Source organism: Salmo salar, chromosome ssa12, assembly GCF_905237065.1.
Source record: "Salmo salar chromosome ssa12, Ssal_v3.1, whole genome shotgun sequence".
In the NCBI taxonomy this organism is placed as follows: domain Eukaryota; kingdom Metazoa; phylum Chordata; class Actinopteri; order Salmoniformes; family Salmonidae; genus Salmo; species Salmo salar.
In genome coordinates this window covers 57,835,472-57,863,428 of record NC_059453.1, presented here as the reverse complement: position 1 = coordinate 57,863,428, position 27,957 = coordinate 57,835,472, and the positions used below count along the sequence as shown (strand labels likewise).

The 27,957-nt window shown below is 41.3% G+C and overlaps 2 protein-coding genes across 3 annotated transcripts; one reads left to right on the top strand and one right to left on the bottom strand.

Annotated features, from left to right (window-relative positions):
- Positions 1-835: 835 nt before the first annotated feature.
- slc2a11a (solute carrier family 2 member 11a) lies at positions 836-17,193 on the bottom strand. Of its 2 annotated transcripts, XM_014132291.2 has the most exons (13): positions 17,118-17,193; positions 16,174-16,244; positions 12,092-12,190; positions 11,684-11,844; positions 10,229-10,353; positions 9,822-9,951; positions 9,461-9,609; positions 9,039-9,226; positions 7,223-7,333; positions 6,711-6,812; positions 3,342-3,417; positions 2,850-2,977; positions 836-2,010 (listed from the first exon to the last, which is right to left on the bottom strand). In XM_014132291.2, exons 1-13 carry the CDS (start codon positions 17,152-17,154, stop codon positions 1,792-1,794), a joined length of 1,596 nt encoding a protein of 531 aa, XP_013987766.1. In that variant the 5' UTR covers positions 17,155-17,193; the 3' UTR covers positions 836-1,791. The 2 variants fall into 2 exon arrangements, with proteins under 2 accessions (XP_013987766.1, NP_001135265.1); NM_001141793.1 differs by lacking the exons at positions 16,174-16,244; positions 17,118-17,193 and adding an exon at positions 12,632-12,775.
- On the top strand, positions 15,796-27,957 carry LOC106565349 (protransforming growth factor alpha). Its single transcript, XM_014132350.2, has 6 exons — positions 15,796-16,237; positions 20,316-20,471; positions 23,487-23,601; positions 24,425-24,574; positions 24,842-24,951; positions 26,363-27,957. The coding sequence occupies exons 1-6, from the start codon at positions 16,195-16,197 to the stop codon at positions 26,368-26,370; spliced, it is 582 nt and encodes a 193-aa protein (XP_013987825.1). The 5' UTR covers positions 15,796-16,194; the 3' UTR covers positions 26,371-27,957.

Below are 27,957 nucleotides of genomic sequence, written 5' to 3'. Positions count from 1 at the left end.
GGTTTCATCAGACCAGAGAATCTTGCTGCTCATGGTCTAGGAGTCTTTAGGTGCCTTTTGGCAAACTCTAAGCAGGCTGTCATGTGCCTTATACTGAGGAGTGGCTTCGGTCTGGCCACTCTACCATAAAGGCCTGATTAGTTGAGTGCTGCAGAGATGGTTGTCCTTCTAGTTTCTCCCATCTCCACAGAGGAACTCTAGATCTCTGTCAGAGTGACTGTCGAGTTCTTGGTCACCTCCCTGACCAAGGCCCTTCTCCCCCGATTGTTCAGTTTCGCCAGGCTGCCAGCTCTAGGAAGACTTGGTGGTTCCAAACTTCTTCCATTTAAGAATGATGGAGGCCACTATGTTCTTGGGGACCTTCAATGCGCTGGAGTAATTCTTTGGTACCCTTCCCCAGATCTGTGCCTCAACGCAATCCTGTCTCGGAGCTCAACGGACAATTCCTTGGACCTCATGGCTTGGTTTTTGCTTTGACATGCACTTTCAACTGTGGGACCTTATATAGACAGGTGTGTGTGCCTTTCCAAATCATGATCAATCAATTGAATTTACCACAGGTGGCCTCCAATCAAGTTGTAGAAACATCTCAAGGATGATCAATGGAAACAGGATGCACCTGAGCTCAATTTCAGGTCTCATAGCAAAGGGTATGAATACTTACGTAAATAAGGTATTTCAGGTTTTTATTTTTAATATACTTGCAATTTTTTTTGAAAAACTCGCTTTGTCATTATGGGGGTATTGTGTGTAGATTGCTGAGGAATTTTTTTTTAATGCATTTTATAATAAGGCTGTAACATAACAAAATGTGGAAAAAGTCAAGGGGTCTGAATACTTTCCGAAGGCACTGTATTTCACATAGATACATTACATGGTCTTATTTGTTTATGATCACAATCTATTGCAAACAATGAAATATATGACATACTGTTCAAAACAAGTTGATTATTTGATAATATAGTTTGATATGAAATGATCTATAAATACAGTATAATACTCTCAACATACAGTAGCTTAGATACCTTTGGTTTTTACCTTGTTACAATATCATCCACCATATCTGTATGATAACCCTATGACACATGTAACAGCAGTTGAAATGTGCATTTGACTTGGACAGCAAAAATAAACAAATGATCCAAATTTGATTTGAATATACTTTCTTCATTTTCATCACAAGGCAATATGTGATTGATATGGCATAAACAGGCTCACAGGGATTTGATAAATATTGGTCCTAAAAATAAAAAATAAAAACATAACTTCACTGATCAGTGTATATGGAATTCACCATTAAAGATTTATGTGGATTACATTCACCCTTTCAAGATATGGGACCCACAACATTGCATTTTCTTCTGTACTGGTAGACTAAAAGTGCACACTACTTGATGCCAAAGGCACATTATTAAAATGAACAACTTTCAAAGTAAAGACAGTCCATCCCTTAACACCCCTCTGTACATAAGGCTTTCACTCAAGCCACTCAATAGTACATAATTACATATTATAAGTGTAATGGGATCTCTGTGCTCAAAACAATAATTATTCTTTCCAAGAGTTTATTGCCGAAAATTGACTTACTGTACTTTCATTTTAATGAAAGGGAATACACCATCTTTGTATGCTTTTTTCAAACCCAAGACGATGGAAAACCTGGTTTCCTGTGGGAAAAAGGTATTCTGACCTCAATTGGATCTCCTGGTTAATTAAGGTTAATTAATTAACCTTAAATAGTACTGTGGTCAATAGTAGAGGTCGTAGGTCATAGGTAGGAGAGCAGTAGGCCTACAGGGCAGTGGAGTGGCAGACCTCTCCCAGCTGATACTGTGCCTGAGGGGCTGGTAGACCCTGCTTGTCCTGGCCCCTATAGTTGAGTTTGTGGAACTCATTGGCGATGGCTGAGAGGGTCTTCCCTTTGGTCTCAGGCAGAACCAGGCCCACGTACAGAGCAGACAGGAAACAGACAGCAGCGAATGGGACGAAGCAGAACTCACCCAGCTCACTCTGCAGAGAGAGAGAACAACAAAAACGTGTCAGTGTGTGTGTTTGAATGTGTTTGTGTGTGTGTGTGGGGGGGGGGTCGTTCCACCAATTAGTTGCCTTTTGAGTATTGGAACTTGATGAAAAAATGTTTTATTTCATCTAATTTTAACCTTTTGTCATAAATAGCACATGTTCAACTTAATAAAAACATGTTTACCCCATCTCAAGAGATTCAGTTAAAAAATGACTATAGTAAGTGCCTACTAAAGTAACAGGGTTGACCGTAACAGGGTTGAAGACTTCATCTTAAATCATACATAAATCCCCATGTGACAGGGGGGCTGGAAGCTTGTTGTGTGCAACAGAGAGGGGCAATTGAATGCAAGCTTCACCCAAATGTTTATATAGTTAAAACATGTATATCTTGTCTATTGTATTTATTGTTAACAGGGTTGATTTATAGATTTTTCCATGTGGTCTATTTGAAGCATCACTTATTTGATATAACAAGCTTTTAAAATGCAATATTTTTGCACAATTTCTACTTATATCAAAGTGACGCAAAAGGCACTCGTTTAGTATAATGACCCTGTGGGTGTGTGTGCGTTTTTATTTATTTAACTAGGCAAGTCAGTTAAAAACAAATTCTTATTTACAATGACGGCCTACCCCGGCCAAACCCTAACCCGGATGACGCTGGGCCAATTGTGCGCCGCCCTAAGGGACTCCCAATCACTGCCGGTTGTGATAAAGCCTGGAATCGAACTAGGGTCTGTAGTGATGCCTCTAGCACTGAGATGCAGTACCTTAGACCGCTACACCACTCAGGAGCCGTTTGTGTGTATGTGTTTTTCACTCACCACCAGGAACGGAAAGATCATCCCCATAATGAAAAGGTTGATCCACATCATTGAGCCAGCTATCATGTAGGCTGCTGGACGGGCAGTCTGGCTAAAGATCTCTGTAGGGAGGACCCCTGTCACTCCAGCTGTAGGCAAAGATACACACAGACCGTACCCAATACCGTCACCCTACTGTAGATCATTTCCCATGAACATTATGAGATGAGTGTACTTTATTAATCCCCAAGGAAAAATACATTTGTCATCCTTACAGCCATAGTTGAAATGAAATGATATCACACTTTATTTGGACAGACCCTTATATATGATCTACAGATGCTCAAACTATCAACTGCAGCGCTGTTGGATACTCTGTAGTGTGTAGGATAAAATACTTAAATGCCAATGTAATTCCCTTCAATAAGAGCTAGTATTTCTAACTGACTGGTCTAATAATATTAAACGCTAAATATTAATATTTAAGCTATTGAAAGGAAGAGACTGGCTCACCTGGGCCCATGCCAAAGCTGAGTATATAGGTGAAGATACAGGCCATACTCAAGTAAGGCATCCACTCCACCATGTGCTGTTACAGTAAAACAAAGAACTTAGTTATCAAGTCAAAAATATATGATTTAGCAAGTTTTTTACATTTATTTCACCTTTATTTAACCAGGTAGGCTAGTTGAGAACAAGTTGTCATTTACAACTGCGACCTGGCCAAGATAAAGATAAGCAATTCGACACATACAACAACACATACAACAACACATACAACACAGAGTTACACATGGAATACACAAACATACAGTCAATAATACAGTAGAAAAAGTCTATATGCAGTGTGTGCAAATCATGTAGGATAAGGGAGGTAAAGGCAATAAATAGGCCATGGTGGCGAAGTAATTACAATATAGCAATTAAACACTGGAATGGTAGATGTGCAGAAGATGAATGTGCAAGTAGAGATACTGGGGTGCAAAGGAGCAAGATAAATAAATAAATAAATAAATACAGTATGGGGATGAGGTAGTTGGATGGGCTATTTACAGATGGGCTATGTACAGGTGCAGTGATCTGTGAGCTGCTTTGACAGCTGGTGCTTAAAGCTAGTGAGGGAGATATGAGTCTCCAGCTTAAGTGATTTTTGAAATTCGTTCCAGTCATTGGCAGCAGAGAACTGGAAGGAAAGGCGGCCAAAGGAAGAATTGGCTTTGGGGGTGACCAGCGAGATATACATGCTGGAGCGCGTGCTATGGGTGGGTGCTGCTATGGTGACCAGTGAGCTGAGATAAGGCGGGGCTTTACCTAGCAGAGACTTGTAGATGACCTGGAGCCAGTGGGTTTGGCGGAGAGTATGAAGCGAGGGCCAGCCAACGAGAGAGTACAGGTCGCAGTGGTGGGTAGTATATGGGGCTTTGGTGACAAAACGGATGGCACTGTGATAGACTGCATCCAATTTGTTGAGTAGAGTGTTGGAGGCTATTTTGTAAATGACATCGCCGAAGTCGAGGATCGGTAGGATGGTCAGTTTTACGAGGGTATGTTTGGCAGCATGAGTGAAGGATGCTTTGTTGCGAAATAGGAAGCCGATTCTAGATTTAATTTTGGATTGGAGATGCTTAATTTGAGTCTGGAAGGAGAGTTTACAGTAAAACCTGACACCTAGGTATTTGTCCACCTATTCTAAGTCAGAACCGTCCAGAGTAGTGATGCTGGACGGGCGGTCAGGTGCGGGCAGCGATCGGTTGAAGAGCATGCATTTAGTTTTACTTGCAATTAAGAGCAGTTGGAGGCCACGGAAGGAGAGTTGTATGGCATTGAAGCTCGTCTGGAGGTTAGCTAACACAGTGTCCAAAGAAGGGCCAGAAGTATACAGAATGGTGTCGTCTGCGTAGAGGTGGATCAGAGAATCACCAGCAGCAAGAGTGACATCATTGATGTATACAGAGAAGAGAGTCGGCCTGAGAATTGAACCCTGTGGCACACCCAGAGACTGCCAGAGGTCCGGACAACAGGCCCTCCAATTTGACACACTGAACTCTATCAGAGAAGTAGTTGGTGAAACAGGCGAGGCAATCATTTGAGAAACCAGACTCAAGTCTGCCGATAAGAATGTGGTGATTGACAGAGTCGAAAGCCTTGGCCAGGTCAATGAATACGGCTGCACAGTAATGTCTCTTGTCGATGGAGGTTATGATATCGTTTAGGACTTTGAGCGTGGCTGAGGTGCACCCATGACCAGCTCTGATACTAGATTGCATAGCGGAGAAGGTACGGTGGGATTCGAAATGGTCGGTAATCTGTTTGTTAACTTGGCTTTCAAAGACCTTAGAAAGGCAGGGTAGGATAGATATAGGTCTGTGGCAGTTTGGGTCTAGAGTGTCTCCCCCTTTGAAGAGGGGGATGGCCGTGGCAGCTTTCCAATCTTTGGGAATCTCAGACGATACGAAAGAGAGGTTGAACAGGCTAGTAATAGGGGTTGCAACAATTTCGGCAGATAATTTTAGAAAGAGAGGGTCCAGATTGTCTAGCCCAGCTGATTTGTAGGGGTCCAGATTTTGCAGCTCTTTCAGAACATCAGCTATCTGGATTTGGGTGAAGGAGAAATGGGGGAGGCTTGGGCGAGTTGCTGTGGGGGGTGCAGGGCTGCTGATCGGGGTAGGGGTAGCCAGGTGGAAAGCATGGCCAGCCGTAGAAAAATGGTTATTGAAATTCTCAATTACAGTGGATTTATCGGTGGTGACAGTGTTTCCTAGACTCAGTGCAGTGGGCAGCTGGGAGGGGCTGCTCTTATTCTCCATGGACTTTACAGTGTCCCAGAACTTTTTTGAGTTTGTGCTACAGGATGCAAATTTCTGCTTGAAAAAGCTAGCCTTAGCTTTCCTAACTGCCTGTGTATATTGGTTCCTAACTTCCCTGAAAAGTTGCATATCACAGGGACTATTCGATGCTAATGCAGAACGCCAAGTTAAAAAATGTATATAAAAAAGAAAGTAATTTTCCTGACAACTCAGTTCTATCTTGCTGAATCAATATCAGTAAAATTGAAAAGATCAGACTTTCTTGCAGACCAAAGGCTGAGGTAATCACTGGTCCAAAAAGAATTGAGCTAAATCAATGTTAATTCAAATGAGCACCACATAATACCACTGATTGAGTGGGCTTTTTAAGTGTCCTGTCGCCTTACAGATGTAGAATCTTAATTGAGCCAGTTTTCTACAGCAGGGAAATAATCCTGCAGCAAGAGGAAATGTGAATTATGATGTGGATTATAATTTTTTGTAGGGGTTGATACATTTTTCATTAGGGCAAATCAAGTCTGACATTTTAAAAAGTGGAAATTACAAACTTTAGAAGCCTTTTTAAACCTTGAATACACTACAAGTTTGCATTTTCTGCTGTGCAGGAAAATTCTCAGCAACAAAAGAGTGATCAAATTAAGATCGTACAACTGTACCTGACTATACCTATCCAACCACCCGCTGCACCTACACATGCAAAGCACAAAGTAGAATTACCCCTCCTAGTGGATAGAGTGATGTGTTGTCACAACATGAAGAGGAATAAACAACAGTGGGTTCAAAAGGGTATGTTTACTTTTCTGACTGGTACACAGCAACCCAAGCATGACTGTAACGCAGATGAACCAAGTCAGACTGCTATTCTTCCATTACGATGAGTACGTACGCCCTTCAGAAGTAATAGAGTCCCAAAGGTCAATAAATCCAATGAAATTAGAGACTGGGACATGACTAGGACATGGCATTTCAGCCACGTATCTCCATCATCTAGTTTCAGATCACCTTTTGATTTCCACTCGCACTTTTATTTTCTTACATTGACAGGGGAAGAGGATGACATAAGAAGATAGAATACCTCAAAACACAGAGCTATAGTGAAGACAATGGCCCAGCCTGTCATTAAAACGTAGCCTCCCATCAAAAGAATCTTCCTGCCCTGTCGCTCAATCAGCAGGTTCTGAGGAGGATGCAAACATTACAATGTATATTAAAATCATATAATTTTCAGCCCTGAGGTTAGCCATAGACGCAAAAGAGAGGTGTTTCATCTTCTATTACGTCTCTGGTTACACTGAGGTGAGCATTTTTTTAGCCTTGTGTGAAAATACATTCTAATCCAAACAGAACGCCTAGAAAAGCACTTTAACAGCTCTCAGAATGCAGGAACAATTTTGAAATGTAACTTTTCTTACAGAGCAACTTTTTCAAAGGTCTGGATTAAGGATTTAACGAGAGAGAGAGAGAGAGAGAGAGAGAGAGAGAGAGAGAGAGAGAGAGAGAGAGAGAGAGAGAGAGAACAATCCCTACTTGCCTCTGGGGTGGTTAGTTAGTTACACAACAGCCACATTATTACTCAGGAATACTCACACATATTATACAGGCTGTGAATTCACATGTACCAGTGCATATGGTGATATACTGGATCATATCCGGAGAGATCCCGGACTCTTTAAACACATAGTACGCATAGAAGTAGATCTGTTGGAGTGAAAAAGAGAACATCACATACACTGTACATACAGTAAGCGTACTGACAGAGCACAGTGGCTGCTGTTTCAGTTATGATGATTTTTTGAATGAAACTATACTTTTTCTATCGTTTTTCATAAAAAGAGTCCCGTCCTTATCATGTACTGACAGAGTACTGACAGACTGACGGAGCATTTCAAATCATTACATCAAATGACCAAATTGAAATTGTGTTGTTGATAAGCTGATTCAGCCGCAAAGCATTTAGCATATTACTGCTCTAATACCCAGTCAGCTCTCTCCCTAAGGCTTCCAGCTGCCAGCCCCCTGGTCTAAATAATCCCCTGAAGAAAGGTACTGTAATTACACAGTCATCAGTTAGGGACTGTGAGACGTAGCGTGAAGGCAACTAAGAGACTGCAGCAGCACTATTAACTTGGCATGGCCTTGGACTGACTACACCTCTTCATTAAACCCTATCTGAAATACAAACAACCCGCTCTCTTTCAAATAATTGTTTGGTGTCTCACATTGGGATTCGCTGGATAAGCAAATCACTACCGAAGGTCCACTCTCACGATGTTTGTCGCAGACAGACAGGTTGCGTAGCGAATGAGGAGACCCTACTCATTATAAGTTGCCACGGCCCCGCCCTCTGGTCATTCTCACTCTCTAAGCTCGACTTCATCCCTGTTTCCCTGCTTAACTGTTCTCCAATGAACCCTGAGCTTTACGCTGCCGAACGTAGGACCTCAGCTTCAAGGCTCTAGTTTTGAGTACTGTCCAAAAGTAAAGTTTTTGCTTTGAGTAGAATTCATGCTTCGCCTTTTTCTACTCGCTCCAAGTCTTCGGTGGTAGCTAGCGTCACACGCCTAGCTACTGCAGGTAGCCTACTGGTTAGAGCGTTGGGCCAGTAACCTAAAGGTTGCTGGATCGAGTCCCCGAGATGCTCACTAACCCACAAAAGACGCACACTGCTCTCTGTTCTTTGCGCTGGCAGGAGACGCACCACCAGGGGTGGACGCGCTGGCACACCCCTTATCCAGCGAATCCCAATGTGAGACACCCCACTCTATTATCAGAGAACTGGCGTTACGGAAGTAACCTTAAGTTATGTACTCCTCCCTAACTCCCGCAGCATTACAACTGTAAAGTACAACCACATGTCATCATCACCAGCATGCATTTTTAACAAGGAAATGTAAACCCGTCGACACACAGTATGAAATATTGATAGCTGATATCAGATTTCTAATCAAGTTCGCTGTGAGAAGGAGGGGTCAGGAACACTGTGGCCAAAATTGTATCTGAGCTGGGTATGTTCTACTGTCAGAACAATGGTGTTCTTTAGAGGTAGGTAACTTTGATCCTAGAGAGAGAGAGAGAGTTCTCAGTCAGAAACCCCAGGACCAGAGAGAACCAAAACCCTGCTTACTCAAAACCAAACATCTGAGAAACCCAATAACTGTGGGGAGAAACCATGCTTACAATAACAATAAGAAGTCTACTGGCAGGAGTCTGCTTCTTACATCATTTGTAAGAGGGTAAATTAATAATAAAAGGACATTGCATCATCATTCACCACAGATATTATTTGTGATTTTATGCGACACGTGGCCTACTTAATACACTACTACTAACTGAAAAATACAGTTATTTAAAATTCTACGTTTTAGTTCTAAGTTCTTATTTCCGAGTTTTTGTAGTAACTCACGGAGTCGTTGCCACAGAGTTGCATGGCGCTGCTGAGAGTGATGATAGAGATCACCTGCCAGCGCACATTACGGTCAGCGAACAGCTCCCAGGGTCTGCTGGGCCTCAGGCCTTTAGCCTCAGCCTGCTCCTGGAGGATCTCATCCAACTCTGATCTCTGGACCTCACAGCCACGCAGACGCCTCAGAGCTAACACACGCACACACAGACACATACACGTGGACGGGCAAAATGGATTTTGGAAATACAAATGATGGCAAAGTACACAGACACATATAAGATTTAAAGACTACCCATCCCTGTTGACGCAGAGGCGGCACAATGAACATCAAAAGAACCTGCTCATGCTTTTACTGTATATCTCTTTAACTCACAAGAGGAACAGAACAACGTGGACCATGGTTTGGCTCTCCTCCTACCTACCATTGATACAGGCTTCCTTGTCCCCACGGTCTATGAGGAGGTATCGAGGGCTTTCTGGGAACCAGGGGAGAGTGAGGAGCTGGATGAGGCCTGGGATGGCATTACTGGCCAGTAGGTATTGCCAACAGGGCTCACTGCCCAAGATCTCCCTGGAAACATATGACACCATCAAATGAAATACTGACTTAATTAAAACAAAGTTTACATCTGCAATTATTTCCCCAAACAAATCACACAATCCATTGTAGTGCTAGATTTATGTGTAAGTAATACTAAATTGCAGGCTGATTTGGTAGCCTCTGAATGCTCTGCTTGGATGTTTGTCTTTGTTTTATGTGTCGGTGTGTTGTATGTGTCCTACCTGAGGCCCACGACCTGTCCTAACACCACTCCAAACGCTGTGAAGATAGCTGACGACAGGGAAGCAGCCCCTCGCAGGTGCTTGGGAGCACTCTCACCAAAATACATGGGTTGCACATTCATACTGATCCCTATGAAAGGAGTAGATCATTTCTCTACTGTCTGTGGTTTCAGTTTCTTGCATCAAACATAAGACAAACAGCTGTACAATTACAGTATTATCTATATCTACAATTGACATGTCATTGACATTTAAAGACCTAAGACAGCAACAAACATAAAACGTGTAATACTGGTTGTTTCTCTATACACAATGTACAAGCAATGCAGTCAGTTGCACAATGAGCGTGGATTGATGACATGAGAACCCCCATTTGAGAACCCTCTGGTTGAATATACAGTAGATACCAGCATTGATTCCAACCAGGACCCTGGAGATGATGATCATCTCAAAAGACTTGGCAGCTCTGCTGGTCAACGCTAGGAGTGAACTCAGCATCAAGAAGATATTATTCAACAGCATAGTCTTCTTCCTGTGGGAGCAACACAAGGGGGTTAGAGTAGAGTAGAATATAGTGGAGTAGTGTAGAGTAGAGTCGAATTTAGTAGAATAGAAGAGTGGAGATGAGTAGAATTTAGTTGAATATTGTAGAGTAGAATTTAGTAGAGTACAGTAGAGCATAATAGAGTAGAGTGGAGACAAGTAGAGTAGAATAGAGTGGAGATGAGTAGAGTGGAGACGAGAAGAATAGAGTGAAGACGAGTAGAGTAGAATTTAGTAGAGTAGTGGAGTGTACAGTAAAGTAGAATATAGTAGAGCAGTGTAGAGTATAGTACAATTTAATAGAGTAGTGTAGAGTAGAATTTAGTAGTGTATAATAGAATAGAGTGGAGACAAGTAGAGTAGAGTTGAGTGGAGGTGAGTATAGTAGAATAGAGTGGAGATTAATAGAGTAGAATGGAGATGAATAAACTAGTGGAGACTAGTAGAGTAGAATAGAGTGGAGATGAGTAGAGTGGAGACGAGAAGAATAGAGTGAAGATGAGTAGAGTAGAATTTAGTAGAGTAGTGGAGTGTACAGTAAAGTAGAATATAGTAGAGCAGTGTAGAGTATAGTACAATTTAATAGAGTAGTGTAGAGTAGAATTTAGTAGTGTATAATAGAATAGAGTGGAGACAAGTAGAGTGGAGGTGAGTATAGTAGAATAGAGTGGAGATTAATAGAGTAGAATGGAGATGAATAAACTAGTGGAGACTAGTAGAGTAGAATAGAGTGGAGATTAATAAAGTAGTGGAGATGAATAAAGTAGAGTGGAGACTAGTAGAGTAGAATATAGTGGAGACGAGTAAATCCAAGTAAATCTTGAGTATCAATTAACTTATACTTTAGTAATGATGTTATAATTACATTTATGCAAATACTACTCTCTGCCCAGATATCATATATGCCCTGGCGCCAGCCTGCAAGGTTCAGTGTGCTCTTTCAGCCTTGAGAAACATAAACACCACCACATTGTTCATTGACTGACTCCACTGAGAAGAGAATACATAAAGTAGCCTTGCTGTCTTCAGCGATACTGTGTCTATGCTCTCTTTGATGCAACCCCCTTTTACATCTGACCCATAAACAGATGACAATTTGCTCATCAGTCACTAAACATTTCTCTTTGAGACATATCACTGATAGATCCCTGGTAATATTGAATTCTAAAGCACATAGTAAGCTTTTCAGTGAGGGCCATTTACCAAGATTATCGCACATCCTTGTGTCAATATCTGACATTGACATTGCCTTGACATTGATGACATTACCTTCCAAAGGTTATGATCATGGATCCAGATATACAGCAATACATTATTACCGTCCAAAAGTTATGCTCATGGGTCCAGCTATAAGAGCTCCGGCCAGCCCCCCCAGGGAGTAGATGGACACAATGCAAGTCCAGACCAGAGTGACCTGGTAGTTCTTCAGCTGCACGTCCCAGCGCTCCCGAAATGTCTCGTTAACAAAGTTCTGAATGAACTGAAAGGAAAGGTCAAGTGTGATCAAATACACTCACTTGAGCATGTGCACACACACACACACACACACACACACACACACACACACACACACACACACACACACACACACACACACACACACACACACACACACATAGATTGTATTTGTTTAATTGGATCCCCATTAGCTTTAGAAGAAGCAGCAGATACTCTTCCTGGGGTCCAAAAACACACACACACACACAGGTGCGTCAAAATAACCTTACTATGGTGGGTGCGTTCATTATGGCAAGGTTGTAGCCATACTGAAGAGTGCCTCCAATGGCACATGACGTCACCATTAACATCAAGTTTAGATCATTGCCCTGTCAGTACAAACAAGTATTAATAAAAAAGAAACAGCAATGATAGGTTGTTCACTTTAATAAATATTGGAGATGTACAATAGTGCACAGTACTTAGCCACAGAGTATTGATTTACATAAGAGAATTAGGAGAAACATTGTGTTATGCCCCCAGTCCTATGTTTTCAGGTACTATTCGAAAAATAGGCAATGGGAACAACTGCACGAAAAGAAGAACATGCCAATAGTCAGAATAGTCTGACTAACTGGATAAATGTCAATAAACAAAAAAACACGTACACATATTACATTTTTCTAATGCATTTCTGTGACTATCATTATTTTCACATGGGGGAAAAAGTGCATTTTGCTAAAATAAGTTTAACGCGACACCAAACTACATTACACGGTCCATAACAAAAATATATAGCCTATTACGAAATAAAACCAAAATGACTGTACCTTCTTATCCACTCCAACATGCGACATAGCGAGTCGAAAATTATATTTTGTATTTTTAAGTAAAAATATAACAGCAGACCTATTCAAGTCTTTGCAAAATCCTTGAATCATACAGGTTGCCAGGACGCAGAGCGCAGGACTGTGGACATCACCGAACTCCCCAACCAACTGAAATACTGTATAAGTACAGTATCCACTCCCCCTGCACGTGTGTGTGTGTCACGTTTCGTGTGACACCCAACTCCTGTTATGTTAAGGGAATGTTTAACCATTATATGAAATGTCAGGTTTATGTATAACGTTGACCTTAATGTGGGTGTTATCCTACTGTAGGTCTCATACAATACGTTGTTATTCTCTATACAATACCTCAGATATGGAATATGGATCGTCTCCCACTGGGCAGAGACGTAAATTCAACATGTACTCCACGCTGGTTCAACTGACGTGGAAAAAACATTGAATCAACCAGTGTGTGCCCAGTGGGCTGTTGCCTCAGATCAAATACGTAATGGCCTAGGCTATTCACCTGTCACCTCGCTCGAGTCATTTACCTATACTGTGGAATTTGTCTCATATTGTTCTCACAACATTGCAACATCATAAGCCTACAAAATGTTTGTATAGCAGTTTATTATTATATGCAACGTCTGTGCAGAATATCTGCCCAGTCTTTCTGGAAATCAACTTTCAGGCCGTGTAGCGACAACGAACATTACAGGTGCGTGCAGCTTGCTTGCTCTCGTCCAGTCGCCAACGTCCGATAACGTCATGCTGTCTGTCGATTTACAAATGCTGGACCATGTCTGGAGTCATGTTCAAACCAGACCTATAGCCTATACTCTCATTATGGGGCTGCATCTTTACTTCAAACGCACGTTCTTGCGCAAATGTCCAATTGACATCAATTTATGACATGTTGACGCTTGTGTAGCCTGTACGTCACCAAATGGAATTGAGGCATATACTATCATCATTCGTCATTGGCTACCATGATCAGCCTCTTCAAATGTCGCTGTCTAGCCAGCAGATGGTGCTGAATTGTAAGCCTATAAATTACTCCATAGGATGAGTCTTCAATACAATACTTCCAAGACACAACACAGTTCTAAAATACCAGGGTGGGTTGCACCAACATGAATTAACTCTTAAACTGTGTTAAATCAAGGTTTATCTATTAATCATGTTGCACAAAACTTTAAATCTAGTATGAAATTACTCCTAGTTAGATGTAAGCCTTCATCTAATTTTAAGTTTAATTTTCACAATGATTTTTTGTGGTCACTCTTGGCCACTATAGTGTACTATTTATTCTTGCCTGCCTTGAACACATTCAACTTTGAATTGATTAGCCCATCATGGACTGAATGGGTTTTTAGCTGTTCTCTCATTAACTTCCTGGTGGTAAATTAATGTACACTTTATATACAAAAGTATGTGGACACCCCAGCCACACCCATTGCTGACAGGTGCATAAAATCGAGCAAAAGAGAACCATTGCGCTCTCCCAAAAGCTTGGCTCGTGCGTAAAAGCCACACATTTAGAAAAATGAAGAGTTATAATGGGTTTGCTGTCAAAAATATGTTGCATAAAATGTCGTTTTTTTTACTGCATCAGGGATAGGGTACACAGACGTTTCGGCTTTACAGCCTTCTTCAGTCTACACACACAGCCATGCAATCTCCATAGACAAACACTGGAAGTAGAATGGCCTTACTGAAGAGCTCAGTGACTTTCAATGTGGCACTGTCATAGGATGCCACCTTTCCAACAAGTCAGTTCATCAAATGTTTGCCCTGTTAGAGCTGCCCCGGTCAACTATAAGTGCTGTTATTGTGAAGTGGAAACATCTAGGAGCAACAATGGCTCAGTCGTGAAGTGGTAGGCCACACAAGCTCTCAGAACAGGACCACCGAGTGCTGAAGCACGTAGCGCATAAAAATGGTCTGACCTTGGTTGCAACACTCACTACCGAGTTCCAATCTACCTTTGGAAGCAACGTCAGCACAATAATTATTAGTCTGGAGATGAAATGGGTTTCCATGGCCGAGCAGCCGCACACAAGCCTAAGATCACCACGAGCAATGACAAGCGTCGGCTGGAGTGGTGTAAAGCTCAACGCCATTGGTCTCCGGAGCCATGAAAACACGTTCTCTGGAGTGATGAATCACGCTTCACCATCTGGCAGTCCGACGGATGAATCTGGGTTTGGCGGATGCCAGGAGAATGCTACCTGCCCCAATGCATAGTGCCAACTGTAAAGTTGGGTGGAAGAGGAATAATGGGTCGGGCTAGGCCACTTAGTTCCAGTGAAGGGAAGTCTTAATGCTACAGCATACAATGGTATTCTAGACGATTCTGTGATTCCAAATTTGTGGCAACAGTTTGGAGAAGGCCCTTTCCTGTTTCAGCATGACAATGCCCCGTGCACAAAGCAAGGTCCATACAGAAACGGTTTGTCGAGATCGGTGTGGAAGAACTTGACTGGCCTGCACAGAGCCCTGACCTCAACCCCATCAAACACCTTTGGGATGAATTGGAACTCTGGCTGCAAGCCAGGCCTAATCGCCCAACATCAGAGAAAACTCTTGCTCTTGTGGCTGAATGGAAGCACATTTCCACCTCAATTTTCCAACGTGTAGTGGAATTCCTTCCCAGAAGAGAGGAGGCTGTTATAGCAGCAAAGGGGGACCAACTCCATATAATTGCCCATGATTTTGGAATGAGATGATTTTGGAATGAGATCTATGGGTGTTGTTGGATCAACATAAAGGGAGTGATTGCTCATCATCCTTTTATGTTTTATGCTGATTTGTGAAACTGTAATTGCCCTAGGCAGGCATAATCAGGCCTACAAAATTGAGCAATATGAAGTATGCATGAATTCTGGATAGTCCATCTGTACACCCACATATGGGTGCACTAGACCTAGGCTATACAGGCACTGCTCATATGAAAGCCACCACAAATTGAAATATGAAAGCTGGTAACTTGAAGATGGAGTTATCATAATGAAATTCCTGTGATGAGAGTAATTCTACAACATTCCCTAAAAACAAGCTATTTTAGGCAACTAGAAGTGAGCAATATTGATTTCTCTCTCCCTCCCTCCCTCCTCAGGGGAAACCATTGAAAGGATTATGTGTGAGAGCGTTTATTTAGACTGTGGAGGAGAGTGGAATTGTTTAGCGCTTGGAATAAACTTATCCGTTTAAACTGAAGAGAAATTAATCGAAACAACGTATTTGAAGACTTGTTAGTTGTTACGTTAAATTAATGATATATCAGACAAGGAAACTCAGCTTGCACATGGCACTGGAAATTAATCAAGTTGCGGAATAGCGACGCACTTGCATTTTTTTGCGAAATTTCTGAAGACTGTCAGTAGCCTATAGCCTAAGATACGCGGAAGGGGTTTTGTGATGGAAGAAGGATTTACTTCATTTTATACAAACACATTTCTCTCTCCTGACTGACCTATGCGAGCATATACAAATGTTTATAGACTTGAGCAAAGAACACTAGCATTTCGGAGGATTACCTTGACAAACATACAACCTTCATGATGAATCGGGCATTCTGGGATGTGATCTTTCTCATTACTGGTGAGTTCTATGAAGAAGAAAAAACAAACACAGTTGGTAAAATATTTGAAGGACTACAAGCGAAGTGTCAGAAAGTGGGAATGATTGTAAAATGTTATATGGGGGGGTTAGTGAATTGGAATGTGTTATACCAGAAGGGGAAATGTCATTATGTCCTAATAGGGTTTGCGTCTGTGAACCTTTTTTCTTATTAATTAAGCCGCAACCAGGGGACCCACGCGGGCCTCAGTGACTAAGGTTTCCATGAAAAAGCGCGGGAAAACGAATAATTGAATTATAGAATGTAATCAGTAACCTCCATTTCCCCAATTTATCACATTTTAAGGAAGAGCATTATTTTAGTGAGCATCAGAAAGGTGAAAGCTGAGAACCCCAGGACTATAGGCTAGGCTAGCCTACCCTACTCTTACGCAGGAAGTCCGGTTTACAGTTGTGATTGTATATGACTCCAATTTGTGAATTATAACCATTGACAGGCTGCTCAGTGATATTTCTATGAGAAACAAAGATGGTACCAATGAGCCACCATTGATGTTTTATGTAGCGTGCATATGCTGCCAGTGCAGACCTATACATAGATTTCTAATGGCCTCATCCTTTTAGCAGGTGATACTTGACCCTCTTACTGTTATTGGCTGGTCAGTCACTCTGTGCGTCCCAAATGGTACCCTATTCCCTTGATCACGATTTACAGTTCCATTACATTATGCCTAAGTCATTGGTCTTCTGTACAGGGAGTTTTGCTAAGAGCCCCGACGCTTAATCGAAACATTAACACGCGTCACTTGCAGTATGGTTTTGGAAGCAATAAGGCCCCTTTTCTTTCATATCAGCGAGAAGTAATAATATATATTTTTTAAAAGGTTAAATTGGTACACACCTCGAATAGGGTTAGGGTAGTGTTTCGACACTGCCATATCTCCATGTCACAGCGTTTGTTTACGGAAGACAAGAGGCAATCACCTGCGCTATCAAGCATCCGGCAAACACCTGTGTGTAAGCTTAACTCGGGAAGTGTAGGTCAAGTGTAGTTTTGTCGGGTGGCGGCACCCAGGACCGAGTTTGAGAAACCCTGTCCTGCATTGTGCACATCTTTTGACCAGGGCTCGTAGGTCTCTGGGGTAAATCCATTTGAATTCAGACACTGTTTGACAGCATTCCTTTTGATTTAAACAAAACCTTCCATACATGTTTGCCCATGGAAGAAGTGGTCAGAAAGTACATTTTTGGACCTGAATGCCAAAACATTCAATAGATAAAGGTGTTCAAAGTTGACCCATTTTGCCTACCCCACCATACCCTGAAACATTCATGTCTTCATCACTGGAAAAGATTAATGGTTGAGTTTGATAACTTACAAAAGCTTACATTTAAAATCTTACAAACAGTGTTGTCAAACTATTTTATTATTTCTTGAGAAAAAGGTTCACATATGTTGCAGCTTAGACCATATTTCACAACATCTGAGGTTTTTGTGTTGTGCCCGCCATCGGTTGAGACACAACATGCTCTTGAATACAGGGTGGGTGTCATTTCAATCATAAAAAAATGATTTCCCTTAAGATCACTGCAATTTAGCTGCTACTTCATTTAAATGTAATTATAACTTCTAATTACTACCACAAAGATGGCTGCCGGTCCACCCACCGTTGAATGTCAAGTTAAATTGTCATGTCTATTCTGTCTATATTTCTATGATTTCGATATGTTTTCTATGGAGGGTTGACAGTTTGAATTTAAAACAGATATTCCCATTCAAGTCAATATTCTCTGATGTGTGGACCTCCAAATATTTCAATTTTATTCCCATTTTAGTACATTTATCAGCCACAACATGACACTGACCCTGTATTCAAGAGCATGTTGTGTCTCAAACGATAGCCAGCACAACACAAAAACCATAGATGATGTAAAATAGGGTCTAAGCTACAACATATGTGAATATGAAAAACATCTGAGTTTAGGCATTTTTTTTGGATAAAACTTTTTTTTAAAAGAAAGTACATTTTCACAGAAATGATAAAATACGTTGACAACCCTGTTCGCAGGCTTTTAAATGATATCAATCTCAACCATTTTATAATTTCCAGTGATGAAGACATGGATGTCTCAGGGTATGGTGGGGTATGCAACATGGGTGAACTTTGAGCACCTTCTATCTCCTTGAATGTTTTCTCATTCATGTTCAAAAAGTCACTTTCTGAGCACTTCTACAATGGGAAAATATGTATGGAAGGTTTCGTTCAAATCGAAAGGGGTGCTGTCAAAAAGTGATTCAATTCAAATTGATCTTACCCTCTTGTCAAAAGTAGTGCACTATGCACGGAATAGGGTGCCATTTGTGACGCAGCCTGCCTTGACACAGCATTCATTCACCGTCTCTCTCTCTGGGCTTTTTACCTTGTCACACTCAGTGTCCTTAGCAACATCAGGGACGTCACTCATTGACTGGCTGATGAAATGCTCAGTGGTTCTCCTCTCCTTCATAACCACCTGACACTGATTAACCTGTGTTATATGAGCAGTATGTTTTCAACCATTATTTGAATTGAACTGGAGAATCAAGCTCTAATTTGATACTCAGCACTTTCATTGTCATTGTCTGATATCTCCACATCACTGAATCTCGTCTCTCATTGGCTGCCTTTCAGAATTCTAATTGTGTGATGGCTCTCCGGGATCTGTCTATATTAAGACTATCCCAGCTTAGTCCCATTACAGACCCATTGTAGTGTGTCCATCCTTTCATCCCATTGTCATTCTTGAAATACGCAACACAAGCTGGTAAGAGGAAATCCAAACATAATGACAAATGGGAAAGTTGTGTGTGAGTTATGAGTACAGCACATGCCTCAGGATTCAACCCTCAATGGGCCCAATGCAACAGAAAAAGGGAAAGTGGCTAATTAAGGCCAAGAACTAGAAATAATATATAACACCATTTCAGTGCAATATTTGGTTAAGATCTCCTGGCAAGAGGCAAAAGCCCTCGCACAGAAGAGTCAGGTGGACACCCTATGCTCCCAAGGGGGCCAAGAGGTTTAAGTTAAGTAAGTCTGATATGTTAACATATAGTGGTTTGGCAACGGAAAACAAAAATCTGTGTTCTTAGGTAGTACCTTCATTTCAGTCAGCTTCTCTCTACTGAATAGGACTCTGGTTGATCAGTGGGGACATCATTAATATTGGGATCCATGAGTTGGGAAATGAGTTCTATTTTAACAGCAACAAGTCATTTGTAGACAGCTTGTTTCTCTGATTCAGTCAACTAAGTCACTTTGGACGAGAGCTGTTAGGTACCCCCCAAAAATGTAATAATTATACTGAACAAAAATATAAATGCAACATGTAAAGTGTTGGTCCCATGTTTCATGAGCTGAAATAAAAAATCTCATACATTTTCCATATGCACAAAAACCTTATTTCTCTCAAATGTTGTGTACAAATTTGTTTACATCCCTTTTAGTGAGCATTTCTCCTTTGCCAAGATAATCCATTCATCTGACAGGTGTGGCATATCAAGAAGCTGATTAAGCGGCATGATCATTACACAGGTGCACCTTGTGCTGGGGACAGTAAAATGCCACTCTAAAATGTGCAGTTTTGTCACACAACACAATGCCACAGATGTCTCAAGTTTTGAGGGGGCGTGCAATTGGCATACTGACTGCAGGAATGTCCACCAAAGGTGTTGCCAGAGAATGTTATGTTAATTTCTCTACTCTAAGCCACCTCCAACGTCGTTTTAGATGGAACCCATGTATTTGATACTATTCCACTCCAGCCATTACAACAAGCCTGTCCTCCCTAATTAAGGTGCCACCAACCGCCTATGCATTAGACATGGCAAAATGTATAGAATTGCAAGGAAATTAGCTTTAAAACTGCAATATTTTCTCTGCACCATTGACAAAACTCGTAGAATTGCAGGGGGGAAGGGGGTGCCTGAGTGGAAAAGTTTAGGAACCCCAGGCCTAGTGGGATCTTCTGCAATGTCCCAACAGTTTCTTTATCTGATCATGATTTAAAATCAGTACCGATTTGTATCCCTAAGCATTTCATCTGTTTCTTTTAACAGGGTCCCTCTTTACCTATGGAACCGGACAGGATAATTCTACTATTGCTACTAATTCTACTACGACCACCACCCCTCCTGTGACTACTACCACTGTAAACATTATGATATTTTCTACCACTACCAGCACCATTACTACAACCAACCTCCCAGTTAAAAGTAAGTGTGTGTGTGTGTTCGTGTGTGTATGTGTGTCTCTTCAGGTGACTGACAGTCTAAATATGAATGCCTCTACAAAACCTCTCTACAGGGTGCCCCAGAGAATCTTTCACCTCTTCAGACTCATTGACTGGTGCCAAAGTTAATTCAAGGCTTCTCTAGTGAAGAGTCAGATGGCTACATAAAATGCCTTACAAAAGTGGACACATACAGACATTGTGCTGCACATGAATGAATTAGTCAAATTTTTATATGAATCTAGTCCTCTGTTTGGATAGAAAGTAGCCAGTGTGGCAGACATCAAACAACGCTAAAATAAAAATCCTGTAGCTTCATTCCCAGGCGACCACCTATCACATTTCAGTCATTATCTGTGAGTCACCACAAAATCCAGAAATGCCCTAATGGCATTTTGACCATAGGGGGCCATTTGGGATGCTGCCAGAGGGGCTGAGGAGTAGCTGGGGCAGATACCTAAGGGGAGAACAGAGAGCTTTTTACAGGCTCTGAAAGAGGGAGAGGAGAAGGGACAATGCATGTAGGCTGGAATCCAACCGGCCATTTACCAATGGAATGGAGTGTGTGACGGTCGGCTGTAATGCAACCGTCCATCTCTCTGTTCATCCTCCCTCTCTCTCTCTTACTCACTCCCTCTTTCTCTGAATGTCACATTGTGGCATCTGTTTTGGCTGCCTGAGAAAAGATACTCAAACTTTTGTTTGGGCCAGTCCAGTTGGAATTTGGAACTCATTGTAGAGTTGATGAGTAAGAAATTCGTCCAGACTCTGTAATTTGGTTACTGTGTTCCTCCTGAGTCTTGACCCCCTTCAGCTCATTCCAATGTTCATTTATTTCAGGAGATTCATTCTGTTATTCCAGCATCGTTTGTCCATAATAAATCACGTTTGATTGGATGTAAAGGAAAGAGGCAGGAGAGGGATGGGGGGGCTGTGTCTGAAAAGGTTACTAGCTGTCAAATCCTTGCCTCCTCCGTCCTTATTTCCTGAAGTCCTCTCAAAGCTCAATGGAGGAGAGGTCTGAAGAAGGGACCTTTTTGATCTTCTCCTCAAATGCACTTTGAGAGTAATTCAGAAATCAAAGGAGGAAGCAAGGATTTGACGGGTATCTTTTCAGACAAAGCCCTGGAATGAAAAGGGTGTGGATTTTACTCCTTGGCTTCAGGGATGTGCTTTCTCCAGACATCTAATGGGTTTGATGATGGACAGACTTGTTGTTTGCTGTGTCGTGGCACTGGGGATTTGATTGGGGTTTAACTTGTCCCTTTGCATGAGACACATCTTAATGCATGGTTGTCCCTCGGAGGGCCTTGTCCCTGACATTAGCCATGACAAAACCCAAGTCACTCAGAGGTAACAAAAGAAGTACAGTGCCTTCAGAAAGTATTCATTCCCCTTGACTTATTCCATATTTTGTTGTGTTACAGCCTGAATTCAAAATGGGTGAGAAACATTTATTTAATCCATCTACACACATTACCCCATAATGACAAAGTGAAAATAGGTTTTTAGAAAGTGTTGATAATTTATTGAAAATGAAATACCAAAATAACGTATTTACATAAGTATTCACACCCCTGAGTCAATACATGTTAGAATCACCTTTGGAAGCATTACAGCTGAGTTTTTGTGGGTAAGTCTCTAGGAGTATTGCACATCTGGATTGTACAATATTTGGCTTTTTTTAAATTTATTTTTATTCTTAAAGCTCTGTCAAATTGGTTGATCATTGCTAGACGACCATTTTCAAGTCTTGCCATAGGTTTTCAAGCAGATTTAAGTCAAAACTGTAACTCGGCCACTCAGGAACATTCAGTGTCTTGATAATCAACTCCAGTGTCGATTTGACTTTGTGTTTTAGGGTATTGTCCTGCTGAAAGGTGAATTCATCTCTGTGTCTGGTAGAAAGCAGACTGAAACAGGTTTTCCTCTAGGATTTTGCCTGTCCTTAGCTCTTTTCAGTTTATTTATTTATCCTGAAAAACTCCCCAGTCCTTAACGATTACAAGCATACCCATAACATGATGCAGCCACCACTATGCTTGAAAATATGGAGAGTGGTACTCAGTAATGTGTTGTATTGGATTTTCCCCAAACATTACTTTTTGTCCTGAATACAAAGTGTTAATCGCTTTGTCAATTATCTTTGTATTACTTTAGTGCCTTGTTGCAAACTGGATGCATGTTTTGGAATATTTTTTATTCTGTACTTCCTTCTTTTCACTCTGTCAATTAAGTTAGCATTGTGGAGTAACTACAATGTTGTTGATCCATCCTCAGTTTTCTCCTATTACAGCCGTTAAACTCTGTAACTGTTTTAAAGTCACTATTGGCATCATGGTGAAATCCCTGAGCGGTTTCCTTCCCCTCCGGCAACTGAGTTAGGAAGGACGCCTACATTTTTGTAGTGACTGGGTGTTTTGATACACCATCCAAAGTATAATTAATAACTTCACCATGCTCAGAGGGATAGTCAATGTTTGCTTTTTACCCATCAACCAATAGGTGCCCTTTGTAAAGCATTGGAAAACCTCCCTGGTCTTTGTGGTTGAATCTGTGTTTGAAATTCACTGCTCGACTGAGGGATCTTACAGATAATTGTATGTGTGGGGTACAGGGCTGAGGTAGTCAAAAATCATGTTAAACACTATTATTGCACACAGAGTGAGTCCATGCAACTTTATTATGTGACTTGGTAAGAACATTTTTACTCCTGAACTTATTTAGGCCTGCCATAACAAAGGGGTTGAATACTTACTGACTCAAGCTTTTCAGTTTATTAAATGATTTTGTAAAAATGTCTAAAACATAATTCCACTTTGACATTATGGGGTATTGTCTGTAGGCCAGTGGCAAATGTAATCAATTTTAAATTCAGGCTGTAAGACAACAAAATGTGGAAAAAGTCAAGGGTGTGAATACTTTCTGAATCACTGTAAGTTTCCTCTGCCTCAGGGCCTTGAAAAATGTCCATATGTATCTCCTGTCTCTGACTCAGAGTTTGTGGCAGCAGCTGTTCGATCACACTTCGATGACTGTCCTGACTCGCACAGCCACTTCTGTTTCCATGGCACCTGTCGTTTCCTGATTCTGGAGGAGACGCCTGCATGTGTGTAAGTTCAACTTCCTGTCCTGTAGTGCAGAAAATGTAAGGATCTCTCTCTCTCTCTCGCTCTCGCTCTCGCTCTCGCTCTCTCTCTCTCTCTCTCTCGTCCCACAGTCGTCATTATTTCAATATCCAATTAATCATTGTGTAACTCTGTCTGTATGGGAAATTGTTATTCGATAGTCATGAACTTGTGACCTGTCCTTGCTGGTGTGCAGTCACAACATAGCTTATGTCCTAATTATTCTATTTTGAGTGGTCCATCTCCAGTTATTAGGAGTTATCGAGGTTAACCCACCCAGTTCTAATGTCTGTGACTGACGGTTGAACAGCTCTTTCACACTCCTCAGAACAATATGTGTTTAGGATCTGTTCTGCCAGTGCTCTGTTTGTACACGGATTCGCTGCAGTTCATAGAGCTGGTCTAAGCATGATGCAAATTGCACTGGCTTATGGAATTAGAGAGCGGCAGTTCACTTCTATCTGACTGAGCAGAGTAGAGAACTCCCTCCAGGATTAGGGTCTTTGACCTAAACCCTTTACTAAATAGCTTTTTAGTAGTGAATCCTTGAGACCCTTTTTTGGCATGTTCATAATACGAAGGGTATTGTGTGGTTGTTTATCTGATGCAGAATAGTTTTGCAGACTGAACTTCACTACTACCTAATATTTCTAAAACTTAGGCCTACTAATTCTACTTCAACAATATATTTATAGATGTTATTTATTGCTGTGGTCTCTCCATTCCAAATGGAGTCTGTGAATTTGTCAAACACCCATGAAGGATCAAGTCCATGTCTAATGTCCTTTCTCCTCTCCATGTTGGACAGGTGTCACCAAGGCTTTGTAGGGATGCGATGCGAGCACGCCGACCTGCTAGCCGTGGTGGCCACCAATCACAGGCAACAGACAGTTGCCACGGCGCTAGTGCTGTGTGTGATTGGCTGTGTCTTGACGATGCTGCTCTGTACACTTTTACAGTAAGTACATCATGTTATATCTTGATTCTGGTCAATTGGAAGAACACAAGTGAACAGAAATGTCACCATGACACTGCCCGTTCACTGAGCCTACATACTTGATTGGGTAGACATCGGCGTCATCACATAGTTGATTAAGCAATCCTACTGCCCATGCTACCATGAGTTTGTTCATAAAGTAAGATTAAACCCTGCAGTTATACTGATAGTCTTTATAGAGGTTAATGAATACGTTGACCTGTAATTGAAACATGTCCTCTCTCCCAGTTGCTGGTGGAGGCAGGACGGTTTGGGGCGGAGGCACAGACTCCACTGTGCCCCAGAGAAACCAGGCAGTAGGCTGAAGGGCCGAGGTCCCTGCTGTCACTCTGAAAGTGGTACAGACTTCCTTTTTAACTTTTGCCTAGTTTGTCTACATTTCACATTCCAAACTATCATCAAGTTTGAAATGGGAAACTACAGGGGTGTATTCATTACATCTTGCAATGGAAACCAAAAGGAAGCAAGCGGAACGAAATGGTAGGGACCTACCTGAATTTGTCCAACAGAAACTCTCGTTTTTGTTGCAAATTTTTTTCTGTTTGGAGTACACTGTTTTGCAACAGAAACGGTACAAAGAATACACCCCAGGGGTTCTAATTATGATAATCGGTAAGGGGTATTTTTGTAATCGACTGGAGAAGGTAGCTATGAGCCCTTAAGGTAGGTTTAATGGCCTACTGTGTCCTAGCTGCTGAAGCATACTGAAGCTTTTCGCTGTGCATTTAGGACCCATCTGGTTTGATCGTGACGTTATTAGAGGCTCATGCTGTCAGACCTAATGTATAGGAACCATTGAGGTGTTGCTGACACTGTTGTAGCTAATTGATGTTTCCTGTCCTTGACATCCATTGACATGTAGATCTCACTTGGGGAGCTACTCTAGCTCTTCTAAAGGGTTATGAGAACACTACGCTGAGATCATAAAGACAGCAAAATTCAGTCTTGACCATATCAGAACAGGGTTCTCTTTAGATCTATTAGTTACAGTGAATCTTTTCAAAGATATGCTTACTACTGTACTCGACCTCACCCTATATGAACTTTGAATGTTCTTGACTCGTGTTTTTTGGGAAGTACACACTAATAACATGATCACACCCAGACCGCAATGTCAATCAAATAATAAAGTACTTTCCTCGATAGATACTGTAGTTAGATGCTTGAAAGACTCAGTAAATACAGTGTTCTCTCTTAACCAGCAGTGGCATGCTATGGGTCTATCCGATGCTTATGCAAACCCAGGACCAATATTTCCTTAACTTCTGCCCCCTCGTGTAAGTTTCATATATCATGTAGAAATTTAGACTTCTTCTGAAACACAATTTTAGATTATTAGCTACTTTTCTGATTTAATTTAATGACTTTTTCTGTTTCTACTTTGTCCACTGTCAGATCACGTCCCTTATTCAGAAGGTACCATTGGAGCTGTGTTTTGTTGTCAATCCTATTTTAGATGTTCTAGACTATAGACTCTAGCTCTGTTTGGTGGGATAGTGTTTTTTTTGTAGTCCTGATCTGAGGTTATACATACAATTGTTGGAAACTGATCTCTCGTTTTAAAAGAGGGATGAGACAATTGTCATGGAATCATCCCCAGACCTTATGTGCATTGAGTAGAACGTAGAGTGACTTTGAGCTTGACTTCCAAGTCTCCATACCACATTGTCATCATGGAAGTTTCTACGAAAGGGGTTGTTTTCATTTCCTTATTTTCTGAAACTTTTTTTATCTATCATTTCCCCTCAGTGGTTTGAGAGAGAAAACGCTGCTTGGATCGCCAGGGATTTTCACGATGGGCTGCCTTCTCTTCCCATCTGTCCATTCGACCCTAATGCCTGCTGGGACTACTATGGACTACACACAAGATGGCATCAGACACCCTGGCTATTAACATCCTCATAAGACTGAAAGGGGTATCTTTATTACCAGACCAAGGGAAGTTGAATGTTATATTTGATGTCATATTCTCCACAGACCGGGATTTACAGAACCTCAGCACACTTGGAATACTGTGATCTCACTACTGTTTTAATGCATGGAGAGAAGAGAGGGAAACTGACCTGTCAGAAACACGGAACTCTCCCGAAGATCTCTCTGGAACCTGACGTGAGGAGATCCCATCAGTGTGACATAATGACTGTAATAATAATGATGCCAAGGACATGGTCGGGAACATACAGCCCATGCTGGACATAACTAGACAAAATACTTGCAGTCCTCTGAGGATTTTGGAGCAGGAGAGCAACTATTTATTTCAGATTTGGATTTGAGGGATAACTTTGTTTAATTCACTTGAACTCAGAGGAACTCAACATTCTCTCTCTTTATCACTTTTAAAAATCTACACAAGCTAAACACTATATAATAATCCCAATTTAAAGCACACAGAGATTTTTAAGGTGGGGCAAGAGTGTTTAAGTTTCTGTTTTTCAGCAAGGGATATTGACATGCCTCACCTGACAAAAATGGGAGAGTCCCAGTAGCAATATCTTTTTAACCCCACTGTGGATTAAGGACCAATGGTGGGACTTGGACATAGTAATGGGAGAGATTTTGTTTGGATTAAATACATGCAAAAGAGTAGATTTTAAGAGGACTGTGAAGCATCCAAGGCATTGCCAACCAATAGTCCGTAGTAACTTGTAAAACAAGTAATATACCACCATAAATTAGTATTCCTGATGAGTCTTGCATTGCCATTGCACCTCAGATGTAGTGTTTGTTGTTTCTGTCCATTCCTGCACAAAACCTGCATTACATTTAGGTTTCTAAGTGAGTGATGCACAGACTTTGTTGTGTTCTAACACTTTTATGCACATGCATGCAGTGTTGGGGGTAAAGCGTTACAAAAGTAACGTGCAAGGTAATCAGATTATTTTATGAGTAATGGAGTTAAGTAATGTTACTTTTTCAAACTGGGTAATATTATGATTTTGTCAAACTCGTGCGTTACTTTCAGAATCATCTCTCTACCGGGTGCGTGTTTCCATGATCCGATCTCGACTCGTTTCCTCATTTAGTTCTCGAACAGGCGGAGAAATCATGACAGCTGCTGTCCATATAAATGTATAGAGGGCGCACATCTGATCTTTGCCAGTGATCTCTTCCTTCTAGTGACAAGTATGCCCTTTATACATCTCTATGGGTCCATGTACCCGACGTGTGGTCTATAACCAAAACTGGCGGCTTGAGAGAAAGATTTTGAATGAAAAGATAGGAAATGTGTACAGATATTTGGCTTACAATGCATTCGGAAAGTATTCAGACCCCTTAACTTTTTCTACATTTTGTTATGTTACAGCCTTATTCTAAAATTCATTTAAATAGTTTTTTTCCCTCAT